The following is a 19,607-nucleotide window of genomic DNA, read 5'->3' on the forward strand; positions in this document are numbered from 1 at the left end:
GAGCCATCCGAGTAGTAAAGCTTTGCGCCCGATCAGACGCAGTTTAATGTCAGAGAAAAGTAATTCCTTCTCCTCCCTCGCTTTCTCTCTTCCACTCCGCGTCATCTTAATATCGTCATATCCAAGTAAAGGAATTCTTCGAGCAGCTGTCGCGTCCGTACCGCGACATTATTCTCGGAATCTTCCCAAGTGAGGATATTAATCGCTGAGAAGTTATGCTCGACCGAATTTCTTCAGGATAGATAAATGAAGAGAGAGAGTACAGTCTCCCTCTGTTAAGAATGTAATCGTATAATAGATTTCATCGAGTGTACCCTGCATTTTTTATTTCATTTATCTCTTCTATTGTTTAGATATATATTTATTGTATATTCAAGTAATAATTTCAAAATGCTCGACAAAATAAATGCAATGAATATTCCCTCCAGATAGACGCAAGAATTCGCCATCGTTTAAACTTGCGTAATTCTTGCGTAGCCAAGTTTATAAAACCTCTCCTCTTCCCATCGTAATCAAGGAAATTTCTTTTTTTTTTTTTTTTAACCGTCCCGGTACCACCACCTTCACAATGGAAGTAAGAAATTTATCTTCGCTCAGCAAACAACGGATGTTTGGACACGCTTCACAGCTTTGCGGAATGGAGAGAAAGAGCGGAAAGAAAAAAAAAGGAAAAAACCAAATCGGCCTTGGCGCGTTTTCTGGGCCGATTGTTCGCCGCAGACGAGTAGTAAACACTTTAACGCCGTTTTCGCGAACGTGTCCGGCAAACACACGTTCCAATAAGCACTTTTATCCCAGCTTTTAACGATGAATCGTATTCTCGACGGCAGTGAGGCGCGAATAATCCGAGCCATCTCTCGTACATGTACACGAACGATTAAAAGCGATACGTCACGTCGCGCGAACTCGCCCGCACGAATGCTTTAATGAGAGAGTACCTGGGTATGGACCTATATTGACATTCTCTTGAGCATATATATATATATATACCGAGGAAAGGCAAAATGCCGCTTACAGATTAGAGTGGAGGTTCTCAATGTTCGTATACATTTATTTACGTGTACGTGATTTTACAAAAAAAGGCTCATTATTATTTATATTTTTATTTAGATTATTTATATTATTATATTTTATATATATTATATTTTATTTATATTATTATATTTACGTTATTATATATTATTATATTTTATATTTATATTATATTATATTAACCTGCGAAATTTATCTCCGATAACAAATATGTTTTCTTTTCTGGCTTTTAAATAATATTTTTTTTTTTTTAAATCGTAGAAAGAAAGAAAAAGGAGAGAATAAAGTTTACCTGAGATATTTTTCGCAATTTTTATTTCTGGAAACATTAAATTTATTATTATTTTATATTACCCTATTCTCTCTTCTATATATAGAGTGATATGGATAGACTCACCAATCTCGCGTCGCCTTCGCGACGAATTGCCTTTGGTTCTCCTTATCGATCGGCGTGGAATAATGATGACGATGATCATCAATGGGGACAACCGAATGGCAAACAAGACGGGTCTCGCTTCGGTCGAGGATCGTGAGGTTGTAAGGCGACGCCAAGAGACGAGACGCCATTCGATCCAAAGCCACCCACGATTTACCGGCGACCACCCAGGACGGAAACTCGCAATACTGCGGTGGCTTTTCTGTAACGTGAAAAGATGGCCCTGGTGAGAGTAGGATCTCTGTTTGTCGTCGAAGAGATTTTTCTCGCCGCGACATAAATTTGCGATATTTTCCTCGGTAAAAAAAAAAAAATAATCAATTCGAAATTATTTGTGAACTGTAAATATTCAAGGTATTCTCGTCGAGATATATTCTTCAATATATAATTCGTCCTCATTTCATGAGTTACGTAGAATTAAAATTTGAAAGCGCAAAAACAATTACGGTTTAACAGCGGGACAGAGAGAGAGAAAGAGAGAGAGAAGTGATGTAATTTAAGCAGAATTCTAGGAATTTTTCCTCTCTCTCTCTCTCTCTCTCTGTCTCTCATTGGTGTTCACAATTATTGAAAATATTTTGGCATTTTCAAAGCGCCGAAACACGACAAAACAAAATTGCAAAGTTGATTATCGCCGCAACGCCAACAGTTTAATTCCTGCAATTTTCATCATCATCGCCAACGTTGGAAATTCGGACGACTGTTAAATTCGAATGTAATTACGTGTCAAGAAATAGCCGCGGCCTTTATTCTTACAGCGCTGTGTAACTCCTAACGCAGTTATTTCAAACTCGAAATGCATAATATAACTGCGAGCTCGTTCCCGGACTCTTTAAGTTCACGGGGCCCTCGAGCAGATAATCCAGCATAAGTAAACTTTGACCTCTCCTCCCTTCCACGTTGTAAAACTTCGTTTCCCGGCATGCTATGCTGTTTCCCGGTGCATTATCAGGCTCCTTTGCACGTTCCCGTCAAAGAATTCCGGTGAGAAAATAAAAATTCAAATTCGACGATCCTTATCGTCTGGAATTCTACGCTAATTACGATACGCTTTCAATAGCATTATATTCGTAACTAGCGTAATAATTACATGCGAGTAATACATCATACGTAAATGTGATGTATATTAACCAACTCATTAGCTTCATTAACACACGTGCGCGCACACAAACGCACAAGTTATGCATTAAAACGCATAATGCACTGCATTGTTGCGATAATAATCCGACATTGTTCTCGACATTATTGATTAAAATATTAAAATTACATCGTGTTTACACATAAAAGGTAAAAAAAGATTGTCAAAATTGTATCGATTACATCGAAAAATATATATTACGGAAATCAGATAGAAAGAGAGAGAGAGAGAGAGAGTGCAGAAGATGTGTTTGGTGTGTCGAATCGAAGCAAATAATTCGTTATAAACGCGCGTCGGCTCTGTCGAACAGTTATCCTGATGTCAATGGTTGGCTGCTCACGGCTATCAATCACCGTGCACCGTGAATTAATGGACCGTTAAAAATGCACGAGCGACGAAGTATGCTGCGTGCACGCCGCATCCAGTCTGCGTGCAACTAAAAGCTAATCGATAATTCAATCGAGTGTGTGCGTGTCCCGTAACATTACAGTTGGCCGAAATTGCTACTTATCGTGTACGACGTCGTCGATGATAAGAGAATGGCATAACGATAAAGAAACGACCGGCATTTTTAATTGTTTCATTATGCGATACCCGCTCGCGCTCCTCGTAATATAATTATTTTATGCGTAATTTCCTCGGGATGTATATATGTGTAGAGAAATTGCCCTGATCTGTGCTCGATTAAAATCTTTTTCCAGTGAAAAAAAAAATTTCATATTTATAATTATTCGTGTATGCAATTTGATTGATAACAAAATAATTTTTGCACTTTTGTAAATTTACACATAAATTTAATTATTTTAATGCTCGATTTGATCGTCAATTTTTCTTCGATAAATTACATAAATTATTAAAGATATGCCAATAGTTCCAAATCGTGTAAAAAAATTTGTTTAAATACTTTATTAGAATTTTGCAGCGTACGAGTACGCAGTATGCAATAAAATGCGTATTAAAATGAGTCACGCTTGCGGCGAAATAGAAGAGGAAATGTATGCTTTATTCAAAGTAAATTACACCCATCCCCTTATATTTTTCCTTAGTCAGACCGTATGTAATGCCGTTACGTTACCTCGAAAAGATTGTAATTCCGCAGTATGTCGGCAGCGGTTATTTGAAAACTGCAACCTCAATCTCTAGCGGAAATAGCGAAAATAATATCTCGTAGAAAAAATGTTGCTACAGCAACGATCAAAATAATTGCCACTGTACAGCGTTGCATAAAAAAAAAGGGGATGAACATACTTTGCGCCACTCTGTCACATTGATTTGATTTAATATGATCCTTCATATCATATCCAATTTTTTAATTCTGCTTTATTACACAAAGAGATTATTTAAAACATAAAAATGAAAATATTTTAAAAATAACGTTATCTCTGATAGAAAAATTTTTTAGAAAATAATATAAAATTTAATAACACTGATGCGAATCAGAAATTTATAATATAAGAACGTTTCAAAAAATTTAGTATTTATTTTACAATTGTATATATATATATATATATATATATATATATATGTATGTATATTTGCTATATTTTAGTTTTGTATATACATTTACTGTGCAATGATATTCTCGGTTTTTCGCATAACGATACTTCTTTTGCTACTATGCAAATTTGTTCTGGCTCTGTACTTTTTATTCTATACAATATTTCTCGAGATGATCTCTCTTAATGTATGATAGATTTTTAAAGCAACATAAGTACAACATAAGTAATTTAAAATTAATTGCTTCTAATAATTCCCTCTTAATAGAATAGATTAAAATGTGTTCTGATGAATTATCATTGAATAATATCTTGTTAAAAGTTGTTCAGTATCATATCACATTTTTATACAATTTTGAAGAACCGATTATACACGTGAGAGAAAGAATAAAGACACACGTGAGTATATTTATATATCGGCTAGATAGAATTTATTGCGCGTTGGCTGGAACGCGAGTAACGTTCTCTTCATCCATGGGCGAGCACTTTGGTGCGGGAAGCTCGGCGTAGTTGGAGATCCCGAGGTTAATCTGCCTCCTGGAAAGTTTAAATGGAAACGAGGAATCGGGGTAGGGGGTTAACGAAACATTCGCGATGCCGTGCCAAGGGCGTTGCTGAAAAATGTTTAAGCTACTTAACGCTCGAGTTGAATTCGCTCGAGTAGCACAGTCGCGATATTTCGAAATCTATAAAGCTTCGTAATTCCTCGATACCGTTGATTCATCGACACGCGATCAGGCATGTGCGATAAATGATAACAATGATATCAATGCGATGAAATAATCTCGTAGAATTCGAGACTGATTTCAATTTAGTTTCCGCTTGAGTGGAAATCAAAAGCGAACGTACACGTTGAAAAGCTATTCGATTACGGCTCCAAAATAAGAGGTCCTTCCACAAAATAGGCGTAACACGATCATATCGATCCTTTCGATGCGCCCGTTTGACCGGCGATCAAACCGGCACGCCCGTCTGTTGCCCTCAATTTGGTTAACCATGAATCCTGCTACAAGATCATCCCAATCCGGCAAGGCTATGTGTAGCTATGTGATACCCGTGGAATACCCCAAGTACCTCGCGTTGACCACCAGCCAGGGGGATTATGATAGTATGCCGGACAAGAATCCGATCTGGTGTCCACAGGCACTCTCATAGTTTACGTGCTCTCGTTCTCAGGGAGCCCGAGCCCTCCACATGTACGGGCAGCTTCGAGTCATACGCGCCGATCCGCCACCTCTCGCTTATCGATTGACGAGGCCGTTCCCGCAGAATTTCGATCGTTAATTCAATTTTTCGTATCGCTGCACACCAAAACAATGAGCAAGTACTACGCGACATTCCGATATTTTAGCGATAGAAAAAAAATTGAAAAATTTTTCCAATTATTCTACCTTAGAATTCTCCAAAGATCTAAATCCTCTTACGCAAACATACAATATCATTAAAATAATGTATGCTTTTGCAATAAATAGCAAGGTGTACCTTTCGTTAAGAAAAAAAAAATTGTACCAGCTTTTTAAAAAAGCTTTAAGGAAGAGGGGACTTACTTTGTATCATCTTGAACGTCCTGGCAGCCTCGGTGACGCTGATCAATCCATTGCACGCGGCGTCCGAGCTCTGCGCGAGATTCCACGTGTTGTTCGATGGATTCGTGTAAATAAAGCATCTGTAGCTCTCCTCGTCGCTTGTTTTACGATCGTTACGATCGCTGTTCAAACGCGCGACCATGTAATTCGTGCTGCCCTCCCTCCAATGAGCCAGGCACTCCAATTCTACATCTGCAAAAACAAACCGTCGCAACTGCAAATTGGCATGTATCCAATAATAACCATTATTTTTTGTTTCTTTTTGTTTTTATTCCATCAAAATACACAGGCTCGCTGAGATGCATCTAGTATACGTTTACAGAATGGGAAAGCGTAAATTGTAATACGCTAAAGTACCAGCTGACGTTTACATAGAACGGCGAGAGAGTATATCGTCGAGGCGAATGAAATTTCAGCCCGTGATTTCGTCTATACGAGCCTATTAGTAATCGAAATCGTAAATAGAGGTTTACTACCATTTTGTCCCCGGATAAAGCCATCTGCAGAAGTTATAAGCGAGTGGTAAACGATATATGTACGCTCATGAAAACGCATTATTACCGGGCGTGTATGTACGACGCGCGGGATCCGCGAGTGCGCCCGTGTATTCATTTATTCGCACCCGGGGTATCGAGATGGACGATCAGGGCGGCACGGGCCGATGATAATTGCGCAAAATCGTTTGGACAAGCCCAGCAACAAATGGTAATTGACAAGGCCATTAATCATTCATTCCGCAGCCGTGAGCTTTATTGACCGTTACAGGCCTTGCGCGTCGTGTTAATTAATGTCAAGCCGGATGTTAACGTCACCGCGGAAGCGCCGCGACGTCATAATTCCTTTTTACCGTAACGCGCGTTTTAACGACAATGATGACACGCTTATGAGGGGACACTTATATCGCGGGCGATTCCATTATATCTGCTGATTTTCGCGTTCCCGATAACCGGAATTAGCCCTCGATATTTTTTCAATCAGGTCTATTTTTTCGGAAAGATTTTCATTGCATTATTTCTTTCGATAAATTCATTTGGCAATAGAGAGCGAGTCGATGTAAAATTTATACCGATTTTACATATTCAAATCTCGTGAAAACGCGGAAATGAGAGGAAATTTGACGACAATAAAGTTACGAATTGAAACTTTACATCCACGGCATACACACTCACAGCAATTTACATCGATATATCGAGATACTCATCGGCGAGCGCTTTATAATCGTAGATTGCGACGAATTAATTATGGGCCAATAACAAAATGTCACTAGGCACTGATTGGACTGCCATGATGCATAATTCATAATTGTTTGGGTATTCATTTGACAAATTGCGAGGTTATGTAAACAGGTGTAGGCACAATTGCCGCGTAAATGGATATTATACAATGTATGTTGGTATAACAATATCATTTTACACGCAATGTTTATTGTTTACGGCGCCTATCTATTATATGATATTTATTGCCCCTTGTATTTAAAAATAAATCTAGTAAAGGAAAAAGAAAAATGCCCTTTAAAAAGAATTATAATTTATTAATTATAATAATAATTAATAGTAATTAATTAATAATTAATATAATAATAATTAATTATAATATAAATCAAATTTTACAACAGTTAAATTATTTGTATTATGCTGAAAAAATATCTATTTGTTTCTTTTTTTTTTTTTAAATTATATTTTTGAAATGAACTGTTACTGATGTCAACTATATTCTTTTTAGAGTATCCAAATATACATATATACATATATATATATATATATATATATATATATATATATTTATATATTAATGATATATAATTATATATTTTTAGTATATATAACAATAATATATAATAATATATCGTAATAATTATATATTATTAATGTATAATATATATTATATATTTATATATTTAAGCCATAAATTTGGATACTTTTATTTAAAGAGATGGTGTGAGAAGAGCGTTTTCGAAAGCTTAGATGATCCGCGTTCGAGCGGACACTATCGCTGATATCCGGCCCGTTCGTGTAAAATGAGTTTGTCACATGTCAGCACGGTAATAATGACATAGGGGGATAGAATACTGACCCACGCTTTCAGACGAATGAACGTTGGCGCACGCTTGATAGCGCAGAAGCAGACGCGAGTCCTGCGTACACGCTTCCGCCCGTGACCGTGGCGAGTTGCACTCGCCCTCACCCTGGCTGTACGTGAATTCCAAGGGACCCTTAATGGGACAGGGCAGCGGCGCCGCATTAGAGCGAAACAGAGAGACCAGAGTGGCGTCGCTGGTCAATGTGCTGCACTGGGTCGGCAGACTCGGTTCCGGCGAGTCGCTCGTGCAAAAAGCTAATAAAAACAGCGAAACACAATGTTGCGACGGTATTCCTTATAAATATGATATGATGAGGATGATGAGATATATTTATTAAAATTAGATTGTAAAAGAGTAAAATTGTCGATGATGAAAAGAAAAAAGAAACAAAAAAGAGAGACAAAAATTTTCTTATACTGTTCTAAAAATTAATTTTTTCTTAAGAACAATTAGAAATGTAACTGACAGTGAGCAAAAAGACACTAAGTGAGTAAAGAAAGAGCAAAGATGATAAGATAAAATAATATTTAATGAATAAATTTTTCGAGATTGAGAAAAGTTACATATATTTTAAATATATATAAATATGCAGATTTGAAAATGTGACTATATCTTACATTCTTTGTATTGCAGCACGTTGGCATGTTGTGCATGCATCACGATACACCGGTAACATCTGTACTTCCTAAAACCAAAAAAAGAAAAAAAATGAATATTATATATTACTCTCAACATATATAATTTTTATTATTATTTTATTAAAAATTTGTAGATTGATACATAAGTGCATTTTTTTAAATTTTATTTTTGCACAAATCTTTTATCGTTCACTCAAAATCGTTCTCGATATATCATAAACTTTATCTATTCACATCAGTCACGTGTCAAAAAAGAAGAAATAATGAAATCTGTGATATATTGCTATATGACTTTATCCTCTTATATTAAATAAATCTGTCTATCGGCAGCGTCTTCTTTCCGATATGACAACATATAAAATATCTGAATAAACTATGAAAAATATATATATTTTTTAAATAACTTTTATATATATACAGAATCATAAAATATAAACGTTATTTGATATCGACGATCTTTATCAGAGTGATAATTTTCTTTCGATTAAAGTGTTTATATATATATATATATATATATATATATATATATATATATATACAGTTTAATCGAAAGAAAATTATCACTCTGATAAAGATCAAATCGTCGATCAGATATCAAATAACGTTTATATTTTATAATTCTGTTTGATTTAACGTTAATAAAATCCTTTTCATAAAATTATAGAAAAAGCATATTTTATTCAATTTAATTACTTTGAACGACTTGTTTCGAATGCAGTTTGCAAACACACAAAGATTGTTCGCTTGCTGTAGTTCCTTATCGCCGACTCCATTTACGTTGATTTTCACTCTGAAAAAAAGCTATAAACCATCTCGGGAGTCGTCTATTTGAATATCGCATAAATTTACAAACCAAATACCGACGTAATTTCTGTCGCGGGGCGACGACACCCGCGAATTTCGCCATCGCGACGATTTCGCCGATTATCGTCCTTTTCCAAATGCAGCCGCTAAAGCGGATTAATATCGTTACAACTGGGGAAGCTTTCGCGGTGTACATAGCAGCAGATGCAACCGACGGTGGAGCTGCGATAGTAGCCGGAAACTATATCGGACTGACAGCCGGGAACAAAGGTAAACTTCGACTTAAGCCACCGAGTGGGGAGGAAAGGGACGGAAAGAGAAGTGGAAAGAGGAGGGTGAGGCGGGAAACAGCGGAGAAGGTAAGTTGCAGACCTGAGCTAAGTAAGCAAGGTGCCAACTAGTAAGGACACAAGACAAGCTCCGAAAGTTTTAAGTAGCTACGCGATACTACTCGTTGGACTTCTCTCTATCTCTTTCTCCCTTCCTTCCTTCCGCTCCCTCCCTCCCTCTCTCTCTCTCTCTCTCTCTCTTTCTTTTATCTATCCTACTGACATCATCATTGCACTATGTTTGTCTTTTCACTCATCTACAGATGCACGCAACGCATCTTCCAGCATCTCGTCTCACCTCAAGCGTCATCAATCTTCGGTGAAGATCTAGTTTGTTTCGCGACATCAATAAGCGATTCATCAATAAAGAAAAATTGATTTTGAACTAAAATTTCAATCTGCCGGATTGCGGATAACTAATATGTTGTCGACGCAATCTCCATCGTAGCGGAAATATTTAATCGCGCAAGCTCGCGTGGATCCAAAAGTTGCGAAGTGCGCTTGCACGTCGGCGCGAACATTTTCCAAAATGACTTGGAATTTTGACCGAACATTGACTCTTCCGCGATCCTATAGTAAGTCTGAAAATGCAGTCACAATTAAGATAAAATATTTTTGTCCGCAAAAGGCTTTTATCGCTTTTAAAGATGTTCCTGCACTGCAATCATTACCTTATAAATTTTCACGTAAAAGAGAATTTCTTCCTTTCAACGACTTTCGCGAATTTTCTGGAGCGATGATTGACTTTCGTATTTCCCGTAATTATAAATTTCATTTCCGTTTTTCCCGCTTAAAAAGTGCGTATAATACATCGCCGCTGCTTTCTTTCCAAATTCAAACGCGATCAGACGCGTTGTTTCCATTTAAATTTCTCTCTTTGATGAGTTTTTACAGCAGCGATCTCTCATCTTCATTTTCGATGTAGATAGAAGACTTGTTCGATTTTTAAACATAATTGTTGAAGCTTAAAATTATATTCTTAATTTCAAAATTTTTATATCTAATCATGAAGAATATACAAAGTTAAATATTAAAAATTTCTAACAAATAACAGACTCCCTTGAATACAAGACATGTATTAATGATGAGAGATCTGTGTATCGTATATGCTCGCTATAAACCGTCTTGATTCCGCTCGATCAGTCATGACGCATATTTACTTAACCGAATGGTTTTATGTTAAGTCAAGTATTTGCATTTTAACGAGAGAGCCGCTGTTAAAGTCTTCGTCGCCCCTCAACAATTCTGATGCTTCATCGCTCAATGAACTTCGCACTAATAACGCGAGACGAGACGAGAGGAGACGAAACGAGTGGTGATCGTTTCTCGTTCTTCCCACCATTCCTGCGTTAACTCACGATATCTCTAGAGACATATCTGTATAAATTCATCATGATCTTTTCATTACGCGTCAGTTATTAATGACTACAAATTATTAACGCGAGAACTATTTAAAGAGCAAAATCCAAATGTGTTATCGATCAAATGCATATGCAATCGTGCATATAGCATTCGCGAATAAGAGAATTTCGGTCAAAGCTTAATAATTCATCCGATTCCACTATTATCTCGTGTATTGTAACGAAAAATATATTCTGATATACATATTAATTTTTAAACATATTAGTTTTTAAACGTGGGGATTGTTTTTTTATATTTTAACGTTTCCACATCTCTCCGTAATCCGCTTGTCGAATCGTGTTTCGTTTGTATTTTATTTAATCCATTCGTTACACCTTGCATCTGGTGACGAACATTTCATTCAGAATGCAAATTCGTAATCTTCTGTTTTCATACGTTGACATGTTGTATAAATATCGATACAGTATAATCCACGCGTTCTGTTTGGTTTCGCTTATACACGGATTATTGCGAACCGCTAATATTACAGGATAATAACTATAATTTTTTTAATTGCCTTGTTTCACGAAAATTCATCGTAAAATTGCGGAAACGCGTAAAATTTTTCCAATGAAAACGAAAAATGGATGCCAAATAAATGACAAATGCAATCTGAAAAAAAATTAAAAAAAAAAAAGAAGGAGAAACAGTATCTTATAATGCATCGTAATTACACACAAAAAAAGGACGCAATAAAGACATAGTGAGGCATTTCATCAAAGGGACGGTATCGAGATCCAAATTGCCGATCACAAGGCAATGATACTGTTTGCATTGTCTAATAGCTGGATAGCGTGCGCGAAGGGCGCGAGTTACCCCATACAGTTTTACTCTTCCGCGCCCTCTCTCTCTCTCTCTCTCTCTCTCTCTCTCTCTCTCTCTCTCTCGCTGTCTGACACCACTGCCGTCTCGCTCGCCTAAAGCTCGCCGTTTCCCAGGACATGGTTTATTGATTTCTCTAGTGCGTAAATACATGGCACATACGGTACACTCTCCGCTAACGACGCCCATGAGAGAGAGAGGCAGAGAGAGAGAGAGAGAGAGAGAGTTGCGACGCGGGCGGGACCATGCGGTCGAAAGTGACGTTTTCATAAATTATCGTTCGGTCGCGAGGTCTCCATCCTCCCCACCCCTCTCCCTCCACTCCTTCACCCATCGAGTGTGCGACCAACTTTTTGACCGCGCTGTTACGATCATTATACGCAAATTGTCCGCAGAAGCGGAAAACCAAACCGCAAACGAACCCTGGGACCACTGGCGAGAATTTGTTTGCGAACGGACGAAAATCAATGCGCGATTTTGAAAATTAGGTGTTCAACGTCGAGTGAAATTAAAGGCTTTCAAATTCGCCTCGATTCGCATCGATCTCCTCTATTTATAATTCGCGAATTATGTAAATGTAAATCGAGATTATAAATCCAATATAAATTATATTTTAACTTTTACATTTCTTTTTTTTTTTTTTTTTATTGACGGTTATAACGATGCGATCTCTTTTATAGCTCTTGCAAATATACGACGCGTGAAACTAGCAATGATTTCGCATGATTTTATGAAATTATGTTTATCTCGTATGAGCGCGTTCGATTATTTAAAACGAGGTAAAAGTTAGTAACACGAGGACAATAGAATATGGAGTAGAACGACTGCACTTGTATACATAGTACGTAAACAATAAGGAGATTCTTCCTACTAAAACCACGCTATACACAGCGGCGAAAATGAACCGCGCGCGAGAAACAAAAGCAATCTGTTCATACATTATCGCTTCGCGGTATCTGCAATGAGATCTTTTAAATGGGTTACACCGGCGTTAACTGGTGGGTACCGTGTAATTTTCACGCAATACGTTATCTAGCGACTACATAATATCTATCATCCCCCTCTCTCCCCTAGCGCTAGTAATTCCCATCGTCGCGTACGCCTCCGCGATGACTACGGTTCGATGAACGTGATTAAATCCGCTTATTGTAAACATAATTTCATCACATTTACTTACATTATGTATTATATAATTAAACCACGCATCCGTTCCTCTCTGCAAATTCAATTTTCGAGACATAATTAAATTAAATTTAAATTACGATTGTACGCTTTTTTTTTTTTGCTTGATTTGATAGAGATATATTTTCTTTAAAGTCGAAAAATACGCAAGAAAATCGTCGCTCGAGCAATTTAACATTGACAGGTATTAGTGTGTTGGAGGTAACAACGCGAGCGATTCCGCGTTTCAACAAATCTTTCGCGAATAGTCGTATTTCTGTCAGATCCAACGAGCACGTTCACACGCGAAAACAACATTGTTTTCAACAATCACCCGCGCACGCAAATTTATTGTGGAAGGCGGATTACGAACATCGACGAGGTGACCTGGTTTACTACACATCGCGTCACATACCACTTAAATACCTACACATGCATACAGAAAACACACGCACACACACACACACAAACACATATACACGCGCGCACACTCTGCTCGGGCTTGAACCAAAGCCTATGAGCTTAAACTTAGGTACCAACCAATCACGCACCGCCGAACTGACATAAAGCCAAGGCTTTGAGCTCGAATTAAATTTTAAGCGAGAACGCAGCATCAGGCGTTACCATGTCGAGTTATCTATACTGACACCATGAAATAGCGCAACTTTGCGAAAATAAATATACACGCTATCGAAGAGAAAATTGTTGAGTTACCTAGGACATTCACACACAGCAGATTTTTTATTAAGATTGTGAATAATCGTGTTATATTATGTATATAATAAGAAAAATTATCTCTTGAAAATTATTAATGTGCGATATAATTTTTCTTCTATTTTAATCATTATTATTATTTCATTCATTATCTATATTTTATTCATTATTATTATTTTCTTCTATTTCATTCATTATTATTATTATTATTAAAAAACATAATTTTTGTCTAATAAAATATAAAATGTAATATCATACGTCTTGTAACAATGATAAGATCGCGTTTATGGTAAAGACAATCGGTCAAATTTTACGGGGCAGCATTAAGCTTGACTCTTCTCGTCGCTATTGAAGCAAACTTGCGTGAAGAAATAATGAAGTAACAAAATCGCGAATCTACGACTTGCACGCTGGGGCTACGACTTCGTCGCGCCGTTTCCTGACGAGAAAAACGGAAACTTTTTCACGAGAGCTTACGACATTACGACGAAAAAGTTTCGGCATCTACAAGGAGTTTCTCTGACACAGAATGTGGATCACGTCGATCAAAAAGGCGCACAATAAAGGATACTCTCGGCACGGAAAATCGCTTTCGGAAATTGGCGCACTTATTTCCGGAAAAAAAAAACAGAATTTATTCCGGTATTTTACTATAATGTTCCCGCGATCGTTTCGCGAAAGTTTGCGCGAATTTCAAAATTTTTTCTTTGTTAAAACAGTGTAATCCAACTGATAAAATTCGAGAATTGTAATACCGTTTTAACATGGCTGATAAAACATTACGAAAATGTTTAAATATGCATGTCGCTAACTCAGTTAAAGTTAAGTGTGCTACACGAACGTAATGAAAATCGTGAGCGATTGTATCTCGCGCGCATTGTATATTTTTTTTGTCAAATTTGTATGTAATAAAAAAAATGCGCGGCTGATCCGGTAATCATAATGATGCGGAGATTTTTGTTCAGAAAAAAATTATAGAGCGTGCGACTTTTGTATAAACGCACCTGAGTTTGAAATCACGTGCATGTTGTTGAACTTTCTCTCTCTCTCTCTCTCTCTATTTCTCGAGAGTTCCCTTAGCGACAAAACAAAATTCGCGTTTTCAGTCCCATATATTATCTGACGTGTTTGCTAAAACGTGAATTTTTATTTTTGCCCGGACGGGATTAAAAAAAAGGAGTTTGTCCCCGCTTTCTTGTTTCCGCCGTAAATTATGTAATTGTATACTACGACGTTTCCGCGTCTGCGAGTCGCAATTTTTTGACGCAGGAAGGAACTATAACTTTTTAAAAACAGGTAGAAACGATTACGCGAGCAATACATTCTTGGGCGAGCCGTGTGACCGCCATTTATTAAAATGCTGCCGGACAAATCCGGCATTTCATATAACTCTCGGGCGCTCTCGCGTTTTTTCGCTAAAACATAAATTTTCCGCATAGTATAGACTCGTTTTTACGCCGAACAAATGAAAGCCCCGCCGAACATAAAGAACGACTGGTTTGTCGGCCGATCTCACTGGCCGACATTCTCTCATCCTTTTGTAATATAGATAATTTAGAAAGGAATATTTTTGGAAGAGTCAAAACCACACACAGAGTTTGACACTTCGTTAATAGGTACACGTGCTTCTACTCGTGTTAAATGTCAATGTAAATTTATATCTCCTGATTTTCATCTCCTCATCTGTAGAAAATCATTTCTACAGATTTATACATACATAGATAAAAGATAAATTTGTATTTCTTTTCATCTCCTTTTGTCAATTTAAAAAAAGCAGAAGAAGATATCTATTATTAAATATAACGCATTTCGATTTTATCAATTTGACAATTCTTATAATAGTTTAATTCCTTTTGTTCTTTCCTTTGATTATTACAGTATTATTTACGTAATATAAATTATTTATAGATAACTATAAATATTGCTAAATAATAAAATTAAATAAATATCATTTATAGATAACTATAAATATTGTTGAATAATAAAATTAAATAAATTAAATACATATCAAGTACAAATTAAAAAGCCATTCAAGCCACGACAATTTTAATTCTCTCAACTTAAAAATGAGCATCTGAAAATATCGACGACGCGTAGTCTGGGTCGATTGTCGACCAAATGCCCGGCGACCTGGTTCGGCAAGATCTCACTAAATCATGAGCAGCATCGGACACGAAATCGAATGTTGCTACGCGAGTTTGCGGCGGTCGCATTTCCGGTGTGCGTCCACACCCCCCACAGTTTGGATAAAATGGAGCGGCCGGGAAAAAAAATACAGAGAGAAAGAGAAGAACGGAGAGATATATAAAGTGAGAGAGAGAGAGAGAGAGAGGGGTAGGTTTGGTATCACGGTTGTGTCGTGCGGACACAATTTGGAAACCCGATATCTCAGCCGCGGACGCGCGGTTGTAACGTCGAAAACCTATTACGTTACAAAGCCGCGTCGTATGCGAAACCGAAATAATTCGGGCGCGAGTCAATGCTACGGCCGGTTGACTGTATTTTCGCGCACCGCTCGCCGACTACCGATTTCGAGTACCCATCGATCGATTGATGAAATTCCTCTATTGATATTCCGCGGACGAAGAGTTGCAACGGATGTGTAGTGGTTCTCGCGAGAAACTTCTATTGTCCACTGTAGCGTTTTGTAACGTCTATTGATCGTGATTCGATCTGTTGTGGTTCCTTTTTTTTTGTCACACACATACGCACTTTCATTTGTATTTATCTTTATTTTAGATCTACTAAAAATATGAATGATTAGTTCATTAAAGACAGAGATATTAACGTCTATTGCTTGTGATTCGATCGATTCTTTCTTCTTTTTTGTTTTTTTTTTTTTTTTTTTTACACACTTTCATTTATCACACTTTTATTTATCTTTATTTTAGATCTACTAAAAGTGTGAATGATTAAGTCCATTAAAATATTAACCCACAAATGCCGTTACCGACAAATCAATTAATTATCGTATTGAAAATATAATGACTATCAAAAATTGAGACTTTGTTATTACTATTCTTTCTCTGCACTGTCGTTTATCATTCATTGAGTTTTTTATAGAAAAATTGATATGCATAAATCTAGTGTAGATTCAATATTCGGTCAAGCATTAAAAATATATCTGTTTTTCACATCTTCTATTTTTGCTTAATTTTGACAAGCGGAAATACCACCCGAGGGTTGAAGAGTTAATTACAAAATGATTCGTTGAGACTCAGCAAAGAGAGAAAGAGAGAGAGAGAGAGAGAGAGAGAGAGAGAGAGAGAGAGAGATGAGCAAATGACGTAATGTCGAATACGATTAGTTTCTTCAACGAAATAGATACACACAGTTCTCATTTCCTTTTCACATTTTGATAAATAAGCCATAAAAAAATATCGGTTAATTAATGTAATTCTAAAAAAATATTATTCTCTCGTTTATTATTTGTCTTGCTACATTTTCAGAAGGTACTTTTTTTTTGTGTCAGTTGACGTTTGTTACAACATTGCAGTTTACTATTTGAATAAATATTTATTTTTTTATACATTCGCGACCGTGGTTCTTCAGGATACTTTGCAGGGGACGCAAAAGCGCGGCGAGCGCGGCATGCGCGCGGCAATGAAAAGGAAAGAGAAAAAGAACCGGAAATCCGAGGATGTTACAACACCGGCCGCAAGTATCCGGCGTAACGTCGAAAACCTATCATGTTACAAAGGCACCGCCGGCGTGTATGCACGAAATCGAAATAATTCACATAGTTTTGTTTTGGCGAGTACGCAAATATGCAATACACCCCCTCCTCCCCTCCCCATCCCCATCCGACGTTTCCATACGACCGCGAAAGGGGAGAGATATGGGGGAGCGTTACGGGATGGAGAGGGAGAAATTTGTTATCCCGAAGCAAGCTTCGCGAAAACAATAGCGAATCGAATTTTGAAATACGAGAGATGTAGATACAATTTACTGCATAGTATGTACCTTTATAGGATCTTTAAAATGGAAAGTACTTGTGCTACTTGCAAAATAAACGGCTTAAATGTAACAAACATAACAGCAAAAGGTTTGTGAGAAAAAGAGAGAGAGAGAGAGAGAGAGAGAGAGAGAGAACACGATAATGAGAACAAAAGAGATTTGCAACGATAAACAGCTGCATTTTCAGGAGAAAAACGCGTTTTACGCAGTAAAATCGCTTTCACTCGTGGCGTGAACGTTACATAAATAATCTCGCGTATCGCATTTACGTATACCTATGCAAATCCGAAAACGCGCACTCTTCTTCGGCGAGTTGTTACTAGTCGTTATAAAGTTTGCAGCTAGAAAAAGGAACCTATTAACGAGGTCGAGCTGCGCGCGTTCTCTCTCTCTCTCTCTCTTTCTCTCCCGATGGGATCATAATTAAAAAGCTTCCGCTACTCCCAACCGGCCCGCCACTTCGTTCGAGGACTAATTTCGCCACGAGTTTCATTATATCCTCTCCCTCCCTCTAACTATCTATCTCGCTCTTTCCATCCTGGTGCAACTCATTATGGATCTTATGCCTACACGCGCACAAATTGCTAAAAAGTTCCGCTCGAAAGAAGCGCGAGATGGAGTAACGATGTCGGGCATTAGCGAATGGAAACGTTAATTTTTTTTTTGCCCGCCGATTGCGTCGTCACTGTGTTTTTTCTGCGTCTGGAACTGCGGCGGATATTTAACTGTCGTACAAAATTTTCTATGGGATCTCAAACATCGATGCGTAATATGAATGTCATATTGCCCGCCAGTGTGCAAATAGCTGCGAGAGATGTCCCGATATTAATCGGGGCGTGTATTTAAAAAAAAAAAGTCTTCTTTTATCAATCGCGCGCATGTCAATCCTTTGTAATAAACCCTGAGTTCTCGTTTTTGTTTTGTCTAATCTTACTCATTACACGGTTTATCTCGCGCTCTGGAAATCTGTAGCTTGACATTCGCGAATGTTTTTTAAAGTACATTTTCTATTTATCAAACAAATATATTGTACATTGAAGAAATATATATCTATTGTTATCAGAAAGTGTTATGTTAAGTTATAATAAATAACAAAAATTTTACGCGGAAAGCGTGGACAATCACGAGAGAGTATGTCAATTAATGCATTATTTACTCGAGTTCGACCAACGGGGGTGGGGTGGGGGGAAATAAGGGGGGGGGGAGGATGCACATGCAATAGGGAACTCAAGTGCCTTGCGGCATCCTGAGAGACATCCCTAAGGAGCTTTACTCTCGTGCTATATTACCGCAAGATTCAAGACGCGTTCTATGAACCGGGCCGGTGTAAACGTCGTGAGAGACGGTTATCCTATGAGAGGGATAGAATACAGCTTCCTCCGGGGATGATGTCTTTGGATACGACTGGAGATACGGGTGGAAATTCAGAGATCATCACACGCGAACTGCATTGCGACTACTCGTGGAAAATATCGTGGAGGAAGGGATTCTCACGAGGTCGCGAGAAATATTGCTGCGCGAAATAATTATATGACAGGCTCTTTCAAAAGTCTCACTTCTCTTGCAAATGTATATACGATGATGTATTATTTGAGAATCGAATAAATTGACGATAAATCAACTCTAATTATTAGACGATATATTTTTTAAAAGTCATCTTCCGTATCTCTTCAAAGCTCGTGCGCTATAATCAAGCATATGCAGCTGCAATGGCCGGCGAAGACGTCCCATAGTGTATTTCTCTTGTAAGAGGCTTTGTTCGAAATGTTGTCGGATCGACATCGACGTAAATACTACAGTAGAGATAAAGATGTATGTGATGGTCTCGCCCGGAGAGAATTCGTGTGTTTCTCGATATAAATCCAGCATCTCCGAACGACCTTTTCGATTTTATTATCACCTTTGTCACAAGTGAATTTCACGCGCAATTTTTACAAATGCATTACCGACACGTCAAAGGATATAATTAAAAAAAAATAAAATTTTATAAAATTAATAAAATTGATGGAATAT

General features: G+C 37.4%; 1 protein-coding gene across 2 annotated transcripts in view; it reads right to left on the bottom strand.

Moving 5' to 3' along the window:
• LOC126852543 (uncharacterized) overlaps positions 1–19,607 on the bottom strand; it is a 242,805-nt gene that overhangs the window by 27,191 nt on the left and 196,007 nt on the right. For both annotated transcript variants that reach the window (XM_050597449.1, XM_050597450.1), the window contains 4 exons: positions 8,386–8,453; positions 7,762–8,022; positions 5,650–5,880; positions 1,430–1,670 (listed from right to left, as the gene is read on the bottom strand). In XM_050597449.1, coding sequence (XP_050453406.1) covers positions 1,430–1,670; positions 5,650–5,880; positions 7,762–8,022; positions 8,386–8,453 — 801 coding nt within the window. The remainder of the gene's footprint in view (positions 1–1,429; positions 1,671–5,649; positions 5,881–7,761; positions 8,023–8,385; positions 8,454–19,607) is intronic.

The sequence above is a fragment of the Cataglyphis hispanica genome, chromosome 10 (genome assembly GCF_021464435.1).
Source record: "Cataglyphis hispanica isolate Lineage 1 chromosome 10, ULB_Chis1_1.0, whole genome shotgun sequence".
Classification (NCBI taxonomy): domain Eukaryota; kingdom Metazoa; phylum Arthropoda; class Insecta; order Hymenoptera; family Formicidae; genus Cataglyphis; species Cataglyphis hispanica.